The sequence below is a fragment of the Aotus nancymaae genome, unplaced genomic scaffold, assembly GCF_030222135.1.
Source record: "Aotus nancymaae isolate 86718 unplaced genomic scaffold, 86718_ANA_hifiasm-v0.15.2.pri h1tg000046l, whole genome shotgun sequence".
NCBI classification, from domain to species: Eukaryota; Metazoa; Chordata; class Mammalia; order Primates; family Aotidae; genus Aotus; species Aotus nancymaae.
Window position 1 is genome coordinate 30,571,703 of NW_026988460.1, and position 20,021 is coordinate 30,591,723.

Genomic DNA, 20,021 nt, shown 5'->3' on the forward strand with positions numbered 1-20,021 from the left:
GGCTGCCCAGCGCGCGCACCCCCGGGAGCCGGCCCGTTTCCTCCCGCCCCTCCTGCGCCCGCCTCTCCCCCCTCTTCCTCCTCGGAACCAGGATGTTTTTCCTTGCCTTTTTATTGTTTCGCTAACCTGGCAGGTCTCCTTTGGTGGAGTCCTGCCACCCGGCTTCCTCTCTGGGTGTGAGCGAATGTGACGGTGACAACACAGGAGACCCGGAGGTCCACACCACCCCCGCCGGTGCCCTTGGCCTTCGCGTCCAGGCGGGACTGGGAGCTACGGGCTTCAGCTTCTTTCTGGAAACTCCCCCTTTACCAGAGAGCCTCCTCTTCAGCCACCCTGTTGGATGTTTATTTGTCAAAGGATGAGAGGGGCAAAGAAAATGGAGGCAGCAAGGAAGGTGCCCTGGAAACAAGGTAGACCGCCTTTCCTTCTTGGAGAACGCCCTTTTGTTCACTTATTTAACTAAATGGGAATCTTCTGCCCTTTGACCCTAGGACTTTTTCTCAGAGCCTTAGAAAAAAACAAAAAGCCATAGAAATCTTTTTAAAGCAAAGAGCTTGAGGTCACCTCAAGGTCCTCCATCTTTCACTACTGCCTGGGTAGACTGCATCCCTTCTTCATGCCCTAAGCCACCTCAGGGCCAGTTCTATTTCTGGAAGGCTGACCCTGACTTGGGAGCTCCAGGCCAGGCCTCCCCTGGGTGTGGGTTCAGTCCAGCAGACGTCTGTCACCCGGAGAGAATGCTCAGCTGAACAACAGCCGGCCCCTCACGGGGAGGGGAGGTAGATTTTACTTTTTTCATTGCTAAAGCGCCTGCAGGGGAAGCGTTTTAAAAATCTGATCATTGAATCTCAAGTCCAGCACTTCTCAACGTACATGATTTTTCTTAGAGCTGCTTCTTTCAGGGCAAGAACAAGGAAGGAAACAAGACTCCCCAAGAGCCCTGGACAGTCCAGATTGAGGGCTGAGTCTTTTGTTCACACACCCTCATTTGGCTCCTGAACGTCCTCCACCCAAAATCATTACATCCGCAGCAGCGTTTCAAAACACAGCCCAGAGTGGCCTCACCAGGTGGGTGGCTGCTTTTCTGGGGAGGCTGCAGCCACCTTCCCACAGGCCCCCATGGTTCTTGCCTGTCCCAGAATATCCCACAGCTGGCCACCAGCCTGAAATCTCTCTCATCAGGAGAACCCTTGGGGGAAGGTGTGAGACCAAGAGAGCCTGCTGGGGAAGGGCCCCTGCTATCTGGAGGGGACTGGCAGCCGAGGAAGGGAGGATGGCTTTTTAGTCCCAGCATTGCGCCTTCCGAAGTCCCAGGCACAGTCTCAGTCTCTACCCTCAAGGGCCCCTTCTCACACCCCAGAGGCATCATAGGGACTTACTTATTAACATAGTCTAGCTCTCCTGGAAGCAGTAAGCTCCTTGAGGTAGATTCCATACCTGATTCATCCTTACAACTTTCACAGTGTCTTGCCTATGGTTGGTGCCCAGTAAATACATACTTTTTGGGGGGGGGACAGAGTCTTGGTCTGTCACCCAGGTTGGAGTGCTGTGGTGTGATCTCGGCTCACTGCTTCCTCCGCCTCCAGGGTTCAAATGATTCTTGTGCCTCAGCCTCCTGAGTAGCTGGGATTACAGGCGTGTGCCACCATGCCTGGCTAATTTTTGTATTTTTAGTAGAGACGGGGTTTTGCCATGTTGGCCAGGCTGATCTCAAATTCCCGACCTTGTGATCCACCCACCTTGGCCTCCCAAAGTGCTGGGATTACAGGCATGAGCCACCGCGCTTAGCCTAGGAAATACATGCATGTCTTATTGTAGTAAAATAGGAGCAACATAAAATTTACCATTTTAACCATTTTTAAGTATACAGTTCAGTGGTGTGGGGTACAGTCACAACACTGTTGCAATCATCACCATCTGTTTACTGAAATTTTTCATCATCCCAAACAGAAACTCATTAAATAATAACTCCCTGTTCCTCCCTGCTCCCAGCCCCTGATAACCTTTATTCTACTTTCTATCTCTATGATTTTGCCTATTCTTGATACCTCATGCAAGTGGAATCCTGTAATATTTGCCTTTTGTGACTGGCTTATTTCACTTACCATTATGTTTTCAGGGTTTAACTGTGTTGTAGCATGTGTTAGAATGTCCCTCATTTTGAAGGCTGAATAATATCCCATTGTACAAATACACCACATTCTGTTTATCCTTTCATCTACCTATGGGCAGCTGGATTGCTTTCATCTTTTAGCTGTTGCGAATAATGCTGCTATGAAAATGGGTATGTAAGTGTCTGCTTGAGTTCCTGCTTTCAGTTCTTTTGGATATAGGCTAGAAGTGGGATTGCTGGATCAACTCATAACTCTGGAGCTTTTGAGGAACCTCCATACTGTTTTCCACAGTGGCTGCACCGTCTTACATTCCTGCCAGCCACGCAGGAGCGTTCTGATTTCTCCATGTCCTCGCCGGCACTTCTTTTCTATTCCTCTTTTTTGATAATAGCCAGCCCAATGGGTATGGAAGTAAATCTTTTTTGAGTTCGTAAATGCTACTCACTGGTCGTATCATGGATTTGAAACTGTTACTCTCCCTCTTGGACCTCAGGCCTGTGAAGGTCAGGCTAGTTGGTTGGTATGGTCCCTAGGGGTAGTGGTCACCTTTGGAGAGGGATGGGGGCACCAGAGACGACCCAGGTAACTTTGGCCAGAATGAAGTATGTAAAGCAGTATGGATGCCAGCAAGCAGAGCTTGCCACACACCGGAAATCAGTTTAGGAAGAGCTTCTCTCTGCTCAGTCCTCACTGGTTTCCATTTGAATGTGGTCAGTTAGGAAAGACACTGGAATGAAAGAGCTGGGCTTTAGTCTCTGCCCTGCCACCTATTTTCTGGGTTAACCTGGGCAGGTGACTTCTGTACTAAGCCTCAGTCTCCGCTTCTGTAAAATAGGGCAAGAATGACTCTCCTGCCCGCCACTCAGAATGTCAGAATCTAAAGGGATAATTTAGGCTGCTGAATTATCCTGTGAAAAAGCTTTGCAGATTGTAAAACGCGTGGGAATTTATTTCTTAATTTGATCTGTGGGAAGAGAAGCACAGACTCATTCTCCTGGGAAGGACCTGTGAACAGTGCTCTGCTCCTTTTCAGTCTGTGGCCGTCCATCGTACTCAAAGGGGATTTTTAAAGGAGGTTGCTCAAAGTCCTTCTTAAAAAAAAAAAGGCTGTTTTCTCTCCTCTCTGTATGAACAATTAAATTTTAGGAAAATGTTTTAGAATGACAAACCCACTCTCATAGGTGGAAGGATCCATTGCTGGTATCTACAACAACGTAGGTATAAGGCACTACCCCACCAGTCCCCAAATTGAGGATCCTAGGAAAACTCTACTGGGAAGGCAGGAATGGGGAATTCCACAGCTGGGGATCAGTGTCTTACTGTTCCGGAAGTCTCTCTTTTGAGCAATATGACTTTCATCTTTCTTCTACCAAGCGACACCCTAGAAAGGCCTAGGGACTTTCTGTAGGGCTAGTTTCACTGCCGTCCTCTTCACTGGCTCCTACCTTTAATTTCATCCCCTCCTTCCCGTGTCATCAATGTCTCTGTCACTGGCTCTTCTCCTGTCTCCACATTCAAGTTTTCCCCGGAATCAGTCCTTGATCCTTGATTTTTCCTTCGTTTGTCATCTCCTGCCCTTTTTCCTCATCAACATACCTGAATCTTTAACTGTCTGCCAGACGTTTTCACTTGGAAGTTGTAACATCACTCCAAACGTCCCATTTCAAAAACAGACTTATCTTGTCCCTGAAGCTCATTCTCTATTTCTCTCTTATCATTCTTTTCATTATGCACAAAAATCATCTCTGAATTAGAAGCTGATTTAGAAGTCCTCTTGCTCAGTCTTCCAGCTAATAACGTGCAGCTGTCGTCAAATCAAGGCTGTCTGATTCCAAAGCCCGTGTGATAGGCACCATTTCATTCCTCTTAGGGAGAAACAAGGTCAGCACAGTTGTGTTTCAAGCTGCAGTTTGGCTTTTTGTGGGGGACTTTTTTTTTCGGCTCTGCTCTTCTGGCCAGTGCCTTAAAGCCTCATGGAATAAGCTGGAGTGTGATGGAATGAGCCTTAGGTTCAGACTGTGTCTCTACTGCTATTGAGTGCATGACCTGGAATAATCACTTAATCTTTCTGACCCTCAGTTTCCCCATGTGCCATATGAGGATAATAATACCCACTTGACAGGGTATTAATGAGATAATGCATGTGAAAATGTTTAGCACGTGGTAAGCCCTAAATAGATGTTAGTCAAATCTGAATCCAAATGGAGGGAAGTGAAAATAAAGGGCTTGTTCTTCAACTGTGTGCCCCAGAAACACAAGCTTGTAGCTGGCAGCACTAGTCATTCGTCCCGCTGTGGGGGTTGATGCTGAGGTGTGGGGGTGGGGTGGAGCCTCCTGGAGGAAATTGCCTCTTTGGATAACACAGCACACTCTCTGTATGCTCCTACTCACTCCACTGCTCAGAAACAATGCAAGTTGAAAAGCCCCAAATCACTGGCGGGGAGTAGGGGGTGGCAAGGAGTTGACTCCGTAGCAGCTGCTAATTAGGAAATCCTATTCTTGGGCTGTGCTAGCATCCCTGATGATGCTGGTTCACAAACAGATGTTTTGGAACATTAAGATGCTACAGAAGTAGAAGTTGTCAATTAGGAGGAAAAAAACAGGCAAAGCAATAAAACTCTCCTGTTAATTTAATCTCCATTCATGGTACAAGGGAAAGTTATGGCCCAGCACAGGGGGCTAAGTACAGAGGGAAGGACGGTATTTTCAGCTCAGAAGATACCTGGGAAATGGGATGTCTGATCTCCAATATGAGGAGGGTTGGTGTGAATGGGGTTTGAATGATCATCTCCGACCATCTTCGGAGCTGAGCTGGTGAGGTGCGCAGCACCAGCCTGCTGAGCCTCCAGGGCACCCTCTCCCACCCCATGAATGCCTGAGGGGGCACAGCCTCTTCTCCTTACTCCTAATTCTCATTGGGCCCAGGTGCCGAAGCCTGAGGACTCCCATCTCCTTTCCATTTCTCCAGACCCATTTCTCTTCTCCACCAAGAGTAAGAGCAGGTTCTTTGACACCTCCCCCTGCATGTGGCAGGTTTATTCCAAATTACTCTCCTACTCAGGGTTACACAGGTGCTGAATAGGGAGCCATGCCGCAAGCAGAATTCATCCACAGTGGCCCTGATTAACTCAGGGCTTCAGTCCAATGAAAGGATGTGTCGTTGGACTTCAGTAGGTATTTTAGCATTTGACACATTGTCCCTGCTGAGATACCACCTGGAATGGTGTAAAGCACTTGGATGTTCACAGTCAAACAAGACCTACAGTGGCAGTGGGGGCGGGCTGGGGGTGTTGCCTGCCCCAGCTGTGTGGTTTGTTAATCCCTTTCCTAAGGAAGAGCTTAAAGACAATCAGAGAGATGGAGGGGCAACCAAAGTTCCATAGAGGGCAGCGGGATATTGTTCTTTTGGGGCATGGAGCCAGTGACTTCCAGAGCTTGCTGTGTTGGAGGTGGTCCCAGGTCTCATCCTGCGTGTGCTAAGCTCTCCCTATACCTCCTAGGAGAGGTGTCATGGAGCGGAACTCAGTGAGGCCCAAGCTGTGTCTGCAGCCATTTGTCTAGCTTCAGTGATTTTGTCAGAGTGGACTCCTAGTTTCCAAGGGGGCTTGGAAGCCTGAGGCCACTGTGGTATCAGCTCTGGTCTGCTACCTGAAGAAGGATTAGGACACTGAGCTGTGATTGATTAGCAGTGCCTGCCAAGGTCATCCACACAGATCTATTTCTTTAAAGTTGACAACCCTAAATCCATTTAATAGCTATGACATATGTAGCGTTCACTGTGTACCAGGTACTCTTTCTAAGCTCTTACATGTCTACATTCCATTGGTTTTCACACCAACCCAGTGAGGGAGGTACTGTTATTATCCTTATTTTACACAAGGCAAGCTGGGGCATAGAGAAATTAAGGATCTCGCCTAAGATCACAGGGTGTAAAAGAGGTGGAGCCAGAAGTCTCACCTACATAGTCTGACTTGAACCACGGTCTGTGCATTCCCCACTGCCTCTCTTATTAAGAATTGAATTTCTAGATCCAGGCATGGAGCTGGAAACAGGTTCATTTTCTTCTAGATGAGAGGATCTTTACACAGAGACACCTTCCCCAGCATGTGGCAGGTTTATGAAGTATGGGTAAAACACAGCTTTTAAATGTTGTCTCCCGTGTTCCTCGGGGAAGAAATGGAAAGACTCCTAGGTAAAGAGAAACACAGAAGGCAATAGTTTCTCACCAGTGCAGGCGACTCTGGTGCCTGCTGACTAAGGAGAAGAAGTGGAGGTGTAACCACAGAAGGCAGGTCTCTGAGGCCAGCAGGGCCCAGCGGTGGCTGCATTGACCAAGGGTGTATCTTGTGTCTGGCTCTAGACAGGTGGTCATGTGCCACCAGTTATGGCCATGACCATTACTGTGAGTGGTTCGGCATCCAGGGGCAGAGCCCAGGCACAAGGAAACTCATCAGTCTTTCAGCTATGCCGTCAAAAGCCACTCACATGCTTACGTCATGGTCCAGAAATGTCACTGAAACTCTTACCTACATAGCTTGTTAGTGGCAAGTTGCATGAGCCAACTTTATATTAAAGGTCTACAGACTCCACCCACCTTAGGAGGCAGTATGGGGACCCTAGAAGGCAGATTCCTAAGTGGCTTTTCTGGGTCCATACACCTGGGATCCTTTTATCAAGATACCAACCATTTTTGTTCTTTTTCTTAGGAACCACGTTTGTTGTAGATAGATAAATTTTTAATAACATGGAATCATGATACATGCTATTTTATAATTTATATTTGCATTTAACAAGGTAGTGTAAGCATAATATACAATGGAAACTGTATCAACAACGTATTTGGGTCAGTCCTTTAAAATGTTGTTGTCTCATAATTAAGTTAACCAACTCTCTATTGTAGAAATTTAGGTGTTTCCACTTTTCATTATTATAAACAATTCTGTGATAAATTTCCTTATACCCAAAACTTTGCACGCTTCCTAATGATTTCCTTAGAACTAATTTCCAGAAATGGAATTCTTGGGTCAAAATATATGCCTGTTTTTAATGCTTTTACAATGGATTGTTAAATTTCTCACCAGGACTGTGTCAGTTGTATTTTTACCAATATTGCATGAAAGTACCTGTAACGACATCAGATATTATTCTTAAGTCTTTGCCAATTTGATAGGCAAAAATAAACAAGTAATGTAAAAGGTGTTTTCTAGTTTATATTTCCTTGCTTTCCAATAATGCTTTCATGTATTTATTCTCCACTTATGTATTTCCTTTTGTGAATTGCACATTCGTGTTTTTTGTCTGCGAGGGTCACATCTTAGGGATTTGAAAAAGTTCTTTGTGTGTTAAGTATGCTAAACATTTTTGTCAGGCACTGCAGATGTTTATCCCTGTTTGTCATTCATCATTTTACAAATATAACTTTTATTTTTATCAGACTTGTAAGTCTTCATAGTTTGAAGATCAAATAGATTGTATGAGGCTGTAATAAAAACTCTGACCACTCCTATCATCATCATTTTCTGTTGCCCAGAATCAACCATTTTTCTACCCTTTTAACTGATTAATTTTTTCCATATCTCTAACCCACTTATATTGCTATTTATTGATTTTTTTAAATTTTGGTTTTAGGCAGTTTCCATTGATTTCTCTCTGTGACAATTTTATATCATTCCAAGCTCTATCAGTTTGGAAGTGATACACTCTATTTCTATTCTTTTTTTTTTTTTTTTTGAGACAGGATCTTGTTCTGTTATCCAGGCTGGAGTGCAGTGGCACTGTCATAGTTCACTACAGCCTTGACCTCCTGGGCTCAAGCGGTCCTGCAACCCTAGCCTCCCAAGTAGCTGCAACCACAGGCATGTGCAACCATGCCTGGTTAATTTTTTTATTTTGTAGAGACAGAATCTCACTATGTGGCCCAGGCTGATTTCAAATTCCTGGCCTCAAGTAATCCTCCCACCCTAGCCTCCCAAAGTGCTGAGATTACAGACATGATCCACCATGCCAGGCCTCTATTCCTATTCTTTAGATAGATTTGTAAATGTATTTTTCATAGAACTCAAAGTTACCCTTTTCCTACACAACATGATTCTAATTATTCCACACCAGACTTATGTGCTGTTATTATCCAGGATTTGTTCCATCTTGTTTTATTAATTTCACAAATGAGAAATTATTATTTCATAAATTCAATGTTTCTTTAGATTTATTCACACATGTATCATTTTCTTTGCTCATTATATTGACTTGCATCTGATATCTTTCATTAAGGATTGCTTTTCTTCTGCTTGAAAGAAATTTGTTATCATTTCCTTTAGTAGAAATGGTTGAAAATGTTTGACGGAAAAATTTTTAATTTGATAGTCTGAGATGTTTCTGAAAGATAGCTTTGCTGAATGTACAATTACAGTTTTCTCTCTCGGCACATTGAAAATATTTATCCACTGTCTTTTGGCTTCCGTTGTCACTGTTGAGAAATCAACTGTAATTGTCACCTTCTGTAGATGATTTGTCATTTTTTTCCCTCTGGCTGTTTTTAAGACCTAGTCTTCGTCTGTGGTTTTGTGCAGTTTCACTACGATGGAGGTATATGTTTCTTTTTTAATTTAGTCTCCTAAGAAGCCTCTTAGAATGAGGATTTACACTTTTCATTAGTTTGGGAAATTTTCCAGCCATTACCTTTTAAAATATTGCCACTTCTGTAAGCCCCACACTTTGGGAGGCCGAGGTGAGCAGATCACTTGAGGTCAGGAGTTTGAGACCAACCTGGCCAACGTGTTGAAACCCCATCTCTACTAAAAATACAAAAAAAATTAGCTGGACGTGGTGGCATGCCTTTAATCCCAGCTACTCGGGAGGCTGAGACATGAGAATTGCTTGAACCAAGGAGGTGGAGGCTGCAGTGAGCGAAGCCCTGCCACTGTACTGCAGCCTGGGTGACAGAGCAAGAATCTGTCTCAAATAAACAATTTAAAAAAATATTTTCACGGCCAGGCGCTGTGGCTCATGCCTGTAATCCCAGCACTTTGGGAAGCCGAGGCAGGTGGATCACGAGGTCAACAGATCGAGACCATCCTGGCCAACATGGTGAAACCCTGTCTCTACTAAAAATACAAAAATTAGCTGGGTGTGGTGGCGTGTGCCCGTAGTCCCAGCTACTCAGGAGGCTGGGGCAGGAGAATTGCTTGAACCCCGGAGGTGGAGGTTGCAGTGAGCCAAGATCATGCCACTGCACTCCAGCCTGGTGAAGAGCGAGACTCCGTCAAAAAATAAAAAATTAAAAATAAAAATAAATAATAAATATTTTCATTTCGGCTTTCTCTGTCTTCTCCTCCTGGAACTCCAATCAGATGTGTGTTGGACTTTCTCTTTTTTGTCTCTTAACCTCTTTTTCATATTTTCTGCCTTTTAATCTCATTTTGGGCATTCTGTTATTATTTATTTTCTTATTCTTTTTTTATTTCTTTTTGAGATGGTCTCACTCTGTTGTCCAAGCTGGAGTGCAGTGGCACAATCATAGCTCACTGCAGCCTCCATCTCCCAGGCTCAAGTGATCCTCTCACCTCAGCCCTCCGAGTAGCTGGGACCACAGGCGTGCACCACCACACTCAGCTAATTTTGTTTATTTTTTTAATAGAGACAAGGTCTCACTGTGTTACCCAGGCTGGTCTTGAACTCATGGGCTCAAGTGATCTGCCTGCTTTGGTCTCCCAAAGTGCTAGAATTACAGGAGTGAGCCACCATGCCCAGTGAATTAGAGTTGTTTTTTAATTTTCACTTTGGCCGTATCTAATCTGCTGTTGAGTTTTTAAATTTCAATTATTATATTTTTTATTTCTACAATTTCCATCTAGCTTTATTTCAAATATTTTAAGTCATTATTTATAGTCTCTCTTTTGTTAAATTTTTTCTAATGTAGTTTTATATACTTCTTTGTCTGGTAATTTTGGTACTTAAAGTCTTAGCTTGTCAAACAATCGCCAACAAATTAGATAAGCAAAGACTTCAAATACTAGAGTTATCAGACACAGAAGTACGGATGTCTTGTTTCCTCATGGATGCCTCATTTTCTTGTGTATTTTGTGATTTTTGACTGTGGTCTCTTATTCCTTAGAATGTTATCAATAAATGATGAAAACTGGTTTGAAGGTATGTTTATTTAGAGAGCATCTGTATTTGTGTCTACACAATACAGGTACCTGGAGGCACTATCCATCAGGACCACCCCCTCCCCATTATTAGCAGGATATATGTGTGTATTGGAGGTATAATTTACATCAGTGGTCCAACACCTTTTTGGCACCGGGGACCAAAATGTCTTCATGGAAGACGTCTTTCCACAGATGGGCAGGGTGGGGTGTGCTGGGGGTTGGGATGAAACTCTTTCACCTCAGATCATATCAGGCATTAGATTCTCATACGGAGCACGCAGCCTAGATCCGTCGCACATGCGCAGTTCACAATAAGGCTCTTGCTCCTGAGAATCTAATGCCACTGCTGATCTGGCAGGAGGCGGAGCTCAGGCGGTAATGCTCGCTTGTCCCTGCTCACCTCCTCCTATGGAACCTGGTTCCTAATAGCCCACAGGCAAGACAGTTACCAGTCCATGGCCGGGGGTTTGGAGGTCCCTGATTTACCTGCCATAAAGTTTACCCTTTGAAAGCATACAATTCAGTGGTTCTTAGTATATTCACAGGATTCAGGACCACTCATAAATACATCCTCAATTTAGACCACAGAGGTAATGTGACATGCGGCATACCCATATGAGGGCTACCTTTATGGTTATATATTCTCGGGTGAGATTTATTTTTTCTTTCACTTGAAACCAAGATTGAAGGGTCAGGTTTCCTTGCTGTGCCCTTCTGTGGGGCAGATTTGTTTCTATTTGCCTTACACCCAAGGCATAGCTGTGTAAAGTCCCAACTTTATCCAGTGGTTTCCTGTTGGATTCCCTCTTTGAGAATCCTGTCTCCCATCTCCTGATTCTCGGCGGCCATCAGAACAGAAATTCAAGGTCACAAACATTGAACAGGTGCCTCCAGGGCAGCTGCCAGCTTCAACATTAACTCACCTCTCTGGATTCCTACTCATGGTTCATTTCTGGCCTCAGAAGATTTGATTCTTTACTTGCTTGCCAGCTCAGCAATGCTTTTAGAAAATTTTTAAAAAATATATTGTATTCAGCATTTGGAGTTGTTAACAGTGGCAGGGTTATTGAGGATACTGCAGGACTATTGTCTGTCTTTTAGTTTTGTTTAGAGTGTGCATTTTTTCTTTCTTACATCTTTAGTTACCCCTCCAGGAAGAGAGCATGGGTCAGTGTGGGGCCTGCCCTGTCTGCATGTGGCCATTCTTCTCCCCTCGGAGACTGCAGTGGAGTTCTCTAAGCTGACTGGGCTCTGGGACTTCCACTCCTGCTCCCTGAAGAAGAAGGGGACAAAGCTGCCTCCTCAAAGACCCCTACGCAGTACTCACTAATGGCTGAATCTCACCTTGTCTGATTGTAATGGAGCCAAGTTCATTGTCTTCTCTTGGTTCACAGCTGGCCAGCTTTGGGGCATGGGTTTTGAGTCCCTTCTGCTTCCTTCCCCACAATCACTTCTCTCTGGCTTCCTTGGAGAATAATTTCTCATTGTGTACTAAGTTAACCAAGAGGAGAGAGAAAGCATCCTCAGGCCTTTTACCTCCTCCCAGGAGACCAGCTTGCCGTTGCAGCTCGGAGAAGAAGAACAAAGGGAGCATGCTCTGTGGGCTGCTGCCGTCTGTAACCCCAGGATCTCACGTTGAACTTACAGGCCTTGTGGCTGCCCCTGGAAACGCCCTTCCACATCCCATTTCTAGCTGCATGTGTGTCTTGCCTGTCTGGAACTGGGCCCCAGAGGAGCACAGATGCATGGCCACTTCCCTCCCCTTCCAGGAAGCCTCTGTTAATTATCACCCACAGGAAACAGATCAGGAGGCATAAAAACAGTAACTCATAAGGGATTTGGGGAGGAAGTGATTCCCTCAGGAAAGTTTATCAGAATGCCTTATGGAAGTTTTTCTTACCATCATCACCTCTTTACCCCAAATAAGTGAGCCACTGCTTCTAGAAGGAGTGAATCAGAGTGGAGAAATGTTCAGAACCATTCATCTAGAACTGCACTGGCGAGTGATGCAGCCACTAGCCACGTGTGGCTATGGAACTCTTGAGATGTGGCTCCTAAAACATTCACTGGATTTTAAACGTTTAATACCAAAAATATATATAAAATATCTCAATATTTTTATATCAATTACACATTGAAGTGATAATATTTTGGATATGTCGAGTGAAATAAAATATTAAAATTAATTTCACTTTTTTTAATTTTAAAAATGCAGCCACTAGAAAATTTAAAGTGTACACATGTGGATTGTGTTTGTGACTCACTATCTCTTAGGCAGCACTGATCTAAAAGATAACTTGTTCTGTGTGTGTGTATGTATGTGTGTGTGTGTATGAGTGTATGTGCATGTGTGTGCATGTGTGTGCATGTGTGTATGTGTGTGCACATGTGTGTATGGGTGTATGTGTGTGTTTTTGTGTGTATGTGTGTATATGTGTATGTGTGGTATTTAGATACAAACTGTAGGTTCTGCCTGCAGCCTCTACTTGTCTGATGGTTTGCCATTTTTGCCTGATTTGTATAAATAGAAATGATTGCATTCATCCCTACAGAGGTTTCTCAGCAGTGCCCACAGTCGCCACTCCCAAGCAGAAAGAGAAATACCATATCCAAGTGGGGAAAATCAAGAGGTTTTTCAAGGAGTCACATAATCAGCGACAACTTCAAGTGGCCCTGTCCTCACCCTTGCTCTCTAGAAACTCATTACGCTCAGTGACTAGCACCCATATTTGATATTGGATTCTATATTAGTTTAGATGCATGGGGCAAGGTCCGTGGTCTCAGAATGCTGTTTGGTTTTGGTGCTATTTTTTAGAGACCGAGCACCCAGCAGTGGCCCAGCTTTGGCTTCTGAGTAGTGGCCAGGCTGGGTGCAGACTTCTCCAGATTAACAGGGCAGCTTTCTTGGACTACACTTGGGGATCCCACGAGCTGCTCTGAGCTTGAACCTCCTGCCTTGACAAATGGCGTTTGATACTACACATGACTTCCTCTTGCCCGATTTAACCCCCGGCCTTAACTTCATCCTCAGAACGTTTTCAACTGATACCCTCTTTGCCACCATCTTGGATGTTATGGAAGTTAATTATCATTTAAATATATTTTCTGGCTAAAATAAATACATTCCTAATATACAAACTTCAAATAACAGTCCATACTCAAGAGCATTATTTCCTCAGCACTCCCGAGCTGGAAATCATACTCCTTTCTACCATTTTCCTTCCAGCTGAGCACAGCTGGCTGGTGAGGGGCTGGGTTTGGAGCAGGCTGCTTGGCCCTCCTGCTTTTTGACTGTGCGACTTGGGCAAGATGCATGACCTCCCCCAGCCTTTGTTCCTCCTTTGCTTCCTGTGTAAATCGGGAGAATGAGGACGTATCTTCAACTTTGCTTGAACGAATACAAATCAGGCACCTATGTCTGCTACCTGCCTCAGTGTTTAGCACACACATATTTGTTGTTATTATTATTTTTCACAAAATGAGATCATTAAATGTAAACTCTATTTGAAGCATGCTGTTTTAATTCAACAATCCCTGAAGAATATCTTTATTTTATAGCACTAATTCAATGACTACATGGTGTTCTTTCTTGCAGATACTGTCTGCTGTAACTGATTTAATTGACAACCTACTGGAGGAATTTTAAGTTTGTTCTTTCTTTTCCTGTTTCTATTTCTTCCTTTTGCTATTGTAAACAATGCTGTAATGAACGTCTGTGCGGCTAAATCTTTTTCCACATTCTTGAGTATCTTCTTCAGATAAATTAAAAGATGGAATTACTGCCTCCAACCCAGTTACATTACACAAGTTTTAGTAATATTGCCAGAGTCTTCATGTTTTATCAGAATTGTGCATCACACCTCCCACCTGCAAGAGTAGGTGTCAAGGTCAAGGGCTGCCAGCTTTTATAATACCATCTTACCATGCCAAGAGGCACAGTTAGCAGCTTTGGCAAATAGGAGATGCTTCTTGCCTTCTGCTTACACCCGATCTTCCTCCTCCACTCCCCTCTCCCACCCTACCCAGGTGCCAGAGGCTCAGTTGTTCTTCCATGAGCCCCATGTTGATCTCTTTCTATCAGTGTATTTTCCTCATTTATTCTACGCACAATGAAATTTAATACTATATTGTATTGTTGCTTCATAATTCCTTGCTCTGGAATGTAAGCATAATCAATATGGGAAAAAAAGAAAGGTGAAATTCTTTTACTTGAATCCACTCTCCACTGATGTAGCTCCCGGTGTCTTTTCTGAAGGTTTACTTTTCTTTTCAGAGGCCAGCAAGTTCTCCCTGATGCATCCTCTTCTTCTTTCAGATGCTGCTTGGAACCATTGGGCAGAAAGTAACACTGAGCCCCACGTCGAAAACATCACCTTGTATCAGAATCAAGAGGACATTTCAACAGTGGCCTCCAAAGAGGATGTGATGGGTCAGACCTCCGGGAAGAGCCACGCTGCTTCGGATGCTCCAGAAAACCTCACTCTGTTCCCTGAAACAGCAGATGCTAGAGGAAGGAACGGCTCTTCAAGTAGAACAAACTTCACTATTGCGCCTGTTGGGTACTCGCTGGAGATAGCAACAGCTCTGACTTCCCAGAGCGGCGCCTTAGGTGAGCTTGTGCTGATGATGTGCATTTCATGCATGCGCATCCAGTCCTGGAGAACAGAGTTTCTGCCATTTCCCACAACCCCCATTCTGAGCCATTGTGCCCTTCCAAGGTTCCTAGGCGAGGAGGGTTAGAGCTGTGGCTTAGGCGTCATTTGTATGATGCTTGTCCCTACAGACCAGACAAGGGTGCAGATTCACTGAGCGGCCTCGCTGGTCCTGTGGTATCTGTGATCCACCGCCAGTGGAATCCAAACTTCATTCCTTCTCTAGGGAGCCTGCCACACCTGAGGGTCTCAGAGGCAGTAGGTTTTGTGGGATGCGTAGCTGGGGCAGGCTTGGGTTTGGTGGTGTGGATGTGGCCCAAGTGGTTGTTCTTGCTCTGGTGTGCACAACTTGGTGGTTTGCTATTTTTTAGCAAAGAATGTCAAGAAGGTGCTGGGGCTCAGTGGGTAAGATTTGATTGAGGAAGGGAAGACTAAGAAAACTAGCATTAATTAGGGACCTCCTACATACCACTGTCTGTTTCGTCAGTCTTTCCAGCAAACCCATGAGGTCATGTTATTCTCCTTTTAGGCATTTGGAAACTGAAGCTCAGAGAAGTGAGTTGACCCAATAAGTGTAGGTCAAACAGTTAACAGGTTTCAGAACTGGGATTGGAGTTTATGCCTGTATATCTGAGCGAGGTGGCGGGGGTGCTGAGGTGTGGAATGCCTGGGCAACGGGAGTGAAGTACAGAGGAGAGAAAGACAGGTGTGGCCTCCCTGTAGGGTAGCAAGGCCAACAGCCTTCCTTGGGGAGGGCGTCAGTTGCCCACAGAGGCGAGGAGGAACAGGTAGGACCATTGTGTGGACAGGGTTAGGGACAATCACATAGGACTTTGGAAACCTGGCAGTTTAGATTTGGTGTGGTAGGAAGAGTCAGTGAAGGTTTTTGAGCAAGTGAGTGATATAACTAAAGTGAATTTGGGGAGGATCACCTGGCCGGCAGGTACAGGATGTCTAGCGTGGGAGTGGGAGGATGGAGGGAACCTGGAAGGGACCACTCAGGCAGACAGAGAAATCCAGACACCAGGTGCTGCAATGTGGCCTGGTGGCCACAGGGATGAAGAAGGGATTGGTAGGATTGTTGATGGCCTGAAAGTAAAGGATGAAGCCGTCAGAGATGACTCCATGGTTTCAGGTCCTAGTGGCAGGAGATCTGGTTGGCGGGGCTCAATTTTGTACAGATGCATCTGAAAGTATTTTGTATTCATAAATGATTCCTACAGAGCTTAGAAACTCTGCTCATGGCATTCCCTGGTCTTGTTCTCCCAGATGTTGGGAATTTTGTTTATGTTGCGTTCAGGTAAATTCTAGGACCCATTTGGTGGACTTGGGTGCTGGGTCCTGATCAGACCCTGATCTCTGATTCCATATTGTCTGATACTTACCTCCAGTGTGCCCCTTTTCTGAGAATTTTACCACAATACACAGAACCTTTGTGAGATCTACAAAGAGTCTCTGGCTTGGTTTGTGGTCTTTTTCAGGAGTTTATTTTTCGTGGAATGAAATACTCTCCTAATTTCTTCTCATGTCTATATATTTTATAGATGTGAGAACTGAGCCCCCTCAAAGGATATTAAGACATTTGAAGTGTGCTGGTGGAATTCTAATTGTTGCTGTCTGTTTTCAGCCTCGGAAAGTCTTCACCTGCCATCTAGCAGTTCAGAGTTCGACGAAAGAATTGCCCCTTTGCAAGCAAAGAGTGGAACAACCTCAGAGATGGGAACAGAGAGGGCGATGGGGCTGTCAGAAGAAGTGACTGTGCACAGCCAAGAGGCCACTACTTCAGCTTCGAGCCCGTCCTCTCTTCCTGCTTTGGAGATGGGAGAACTGACCACTCCTCCTCAGAAGAGAAATTCCTCAGGACCAGATCTCTCCTGGCTGCATTTCTCCAGGGCACTGGCTTCTTCTCCTCTCTCAGACCATTCCTCATGTGAGTGCCACATCCCCAGCTTAACACTCGGAAGTCACTCAAAGTAGACATAAATCAATGTGCATAGCCAGCTAGTTACATACCCATAATAGAGGGTAAGGGGAAAAGACATCAAGCCAAGATGCCATTCCTCTGTACCAGGTACTTGGGGCGGAAGTAGGTACAACCTACCCAGTTCATGTCAGTATTGAAGCTCACGTTTAACACAGGTTTTGGGGTTTTTTCTTTTGTTTTTGTCACCGAGGATTGAGTGCAGTGACATGATCTCAACTCACTGCAACCTCTGCCTCCCAGGTTCAAGTGATTCTCCTGCCTTAGCCTCCTAAGTAGCTGGGATTACAGGCGGCCATCACCATGCCCGGCTAATTTTTGTGTTTTTAGTAGAAATGGGATTTCAGCATGTTTGGCCGGGCTGGTCTCAAACTCCTGACCTCAGGTGATCTGCCTGCCTCAGCCTCCCAAGGTGTTGGGATTAAAGGCATGAGTCACTGCACCTGACTATTGGTGTCTATTCTCAAACAAGATTTGGGGTGCATGAAATGGTGAGCATTGTACCATTTGATAGGGAGTTAGATTTTTATTTCTTCATTATTGCAAAAATGTTTCCTTCAATGGTAAAGAAAACATGAGTGTACATTTTTTTCTAGGTACCATTTAGAAAAAAATTAAGCATAACATAGGAGTTTGCAAGGCATATTAGTAACTACAGCTGTGGAGTGCTCTCCTTTCTCTCTGCTGTTCCAGTTACTACTCATCAGTTAAGTCTCAGCTCAGGGATTCCAGAGCCTTCCTTCAACCACCTGGTCCTCTGTACTGTACATCTCTTCATAGCAGGTCACCTAATGCCTCTCTACCCAGAGAAACTGTAATCCTCTTGAGGACACAGGCTGTGTCTGTTACTTCTTTCACATTCCCCCTCACCCCAGAACAAGGTGCAGCTGATAAGACATAGGGTTTAGCATGTACCAAAATACCCTCACAGGGCACATCCTGTGGTGGGCCAAAGAGAATGTTGGAAACTCTGATCACCTCTTTTCTTCTCTGAGGTTTTATTTAGGTTTGTGTGTGGTGCTTGTGTTTTCATCCTTGTACCAGAGGGAGCAGAACAGAGCGGGTTGGAAGTGTTCTTGGAAAATAGAGGTTAGGTTGCTTCAGAAATTGCCATTGCAAAATTTTTATAGGTCAGAGGTTTTTAGAAGTACTTTGCAAGATTAGGAGTTTGAGTTTATGTCATCAGAGCAAAAACTAAACCCGGAGGTCGCTTCTGGAGTGCCTGTTTAAAGCAGCCAACTCCCCTTCCACACACTCCGTATACAATTTCCTGCTGAGTGGATTTGGATATAATTTATGATTCATGTTTTTAGAAGATTGCTTTTTAAGATTATTCATAAACATTGGTTGGATTGGATAAAAGCTGCAATTCTTCCAGCCTCAAAGTTCTGTGGTTCAGTGATTTACAACTTTACTAAACGGTAGAAAGGAAGCATTTTCTAGGAAGCTATGGTTTGACTTTGGTCAGGATCATTTAATATTTATAATTTAAATTCAACCTACTTCGGTGGTATATTTGAAAAATAAGCCTATGTTTCCAACTTTACTGGACTTGACTATGACTCTATATTTCACCTATATATTTTTTTCACCTGTATTTTTCAACACTAAAAATATAATTGTCCCTGAAATTCTTTTACTATTCATCCTTTTAGAAGCTTATACTTTTAACTGCTGGTGAGTTCCATCATATCTTTCATATCTCTTGAGTCTTTTACTGAGCATTTCTCTTTTTTTTTAGTGAACTGTGTGTTCAGTTTGAGGTAGAGCCTCACCACCCTTTTAGATATTAGAGAGGGCTCTGGGTGCTATTAAATGGGGTTATCACCAGGCATCCAAGTATGACTGAATCCATCCTGCAAACCTCCTCTCCTCCCTGTGGGGATGCAGACGGTACATGTACAAGGACCTGAAATTATATGGGGAACAAAGTTCTGCTTTATTTTTAAAGCTGGGCTGGCACCTGCTAACCCACCAACCAGAGCCTTCCCCTTGAATCTAAATGTTGAGACGTTACTATCCCTTTCTGACTATGCGATACAGGAGCTCTAGGCACTCAGGTAAGAGTGCTGAGAGAGAGCCAGCAGGACCTGCCAGGCAGACCTGGAGTCGACTCAGCCTGGCCGGCCAGCTCTGAAAAAACAAAAGCAAAGGGGGAGTGCAGCAGGGCTTGTGAACATTTGGCCACTCCACCCACTAGGAAATGTGATCCTGTGAAAAGCCTGGCACTTACACCAGTCCAATGAGTGATGCGCCTCACTAGGTGAGCACAAGGACAGCCAGGAGCCTGGTACAGGGAGGAGTGGGCTCCTTATTTGGAACATGAAGGAATTTGAGCAGATGATCTGAAAGATTCTTTCTAGTTTCAGCATCTGTGATTCCATGTGTATTCAGCCTTTGTATTTTGTGCCTCATTTCACTCTTCACTCAGCTACACAGAAACAGGCATGTGACACAACGTCTTCCAAGGCTGGGATAGCCAGGAGTTACCTGCTTCCAAAACCAAATCTTATGCCTTACAGTGTTAAAGCAAGTATAGGCCTAGACAATGGATTCAGATTTTTAAAATAGATCAGAAATCATTGGAAATTGTTTTTCTTGCTGCTTTACATCTTTGCTGCTTTATATTTTTCTATATATTCCATATTTTTTTTTATAGTGACCATTGTACTATTTGATCATCGGAGGGAAAAGCAAACAAAGCAACACACTGGAAAAAAGCTCCCTTTTGAAGGTAGAAAGAGATATGTGTATGTTGAATTGTGTGAGAGTGGCTACAATTGAGCACTAAATTTAGTACTGAGCTTCCTGGAAACCAGGGCACAAAGGGAAACTGGGTGGGGCATGCGATTGTTGTCAGATAAAGTAAGCATACAATTTCATCCATAGGCATAAGTGTTTGGGGGCAATACATTTTTAGAGGACTGTTTATATAAGAAATGTTGAGGATCATAATGGAAAATGCCTTCAATTGCTGTTTTGTGGAAATTGTGCTAATGTTCTTTAAAAGGTGATTTTTTAAATAGATTCTCAATAGGAGCCGAGAGTATAATAATGGATCTCAACTTATGAAAGTATTTTTTGTGGGTAGCTAAGCTACTGTGGTCCAGGTAAATTGCTTTGT

The 20,021-nt window shown here is 44.2% G+C and overlaps 1 protein-coding gene across 4 annotated transcripts in view; it reads left to right on the forward strand.

Annotated features, from left to right (window-relative positions):
* The first annotated feature begins 212 nt into the window (after positions 1-212).
* HEG1 (heart development protein with EGF like domains 1) overlaps positions 213-20,021 on the forward strand; it is an 87,935-nt gene continuing 68,126 nt past the window's right edge. For 3 of the 4 annotated variants that reach the window (XM_064362125.1, XM_064362127.1, XM_064362128.1), the window contains exons 1-4: positions 213-410; positions 14,580-14,873; positions 16,544-16,846; positions 19,557-19,631. In XM_064362125.1, coding sequence (XP_064218195.1) covers positions 341-410; positions 14,580-14,873; positions 16,544-16,846; positions 19,557-19,631 — 742 coding nt within the window. In that variant the 5' untranslated portion in view covers positions 213-340. The remainder of the gene's footprint in view (positions 411-14,579; positions 14,874-16,543; positions 16,847-19,556; positions 19,632-20,021) is intronic. The other variant, XM_064362126.1, reaches the window with a different exon arrangement.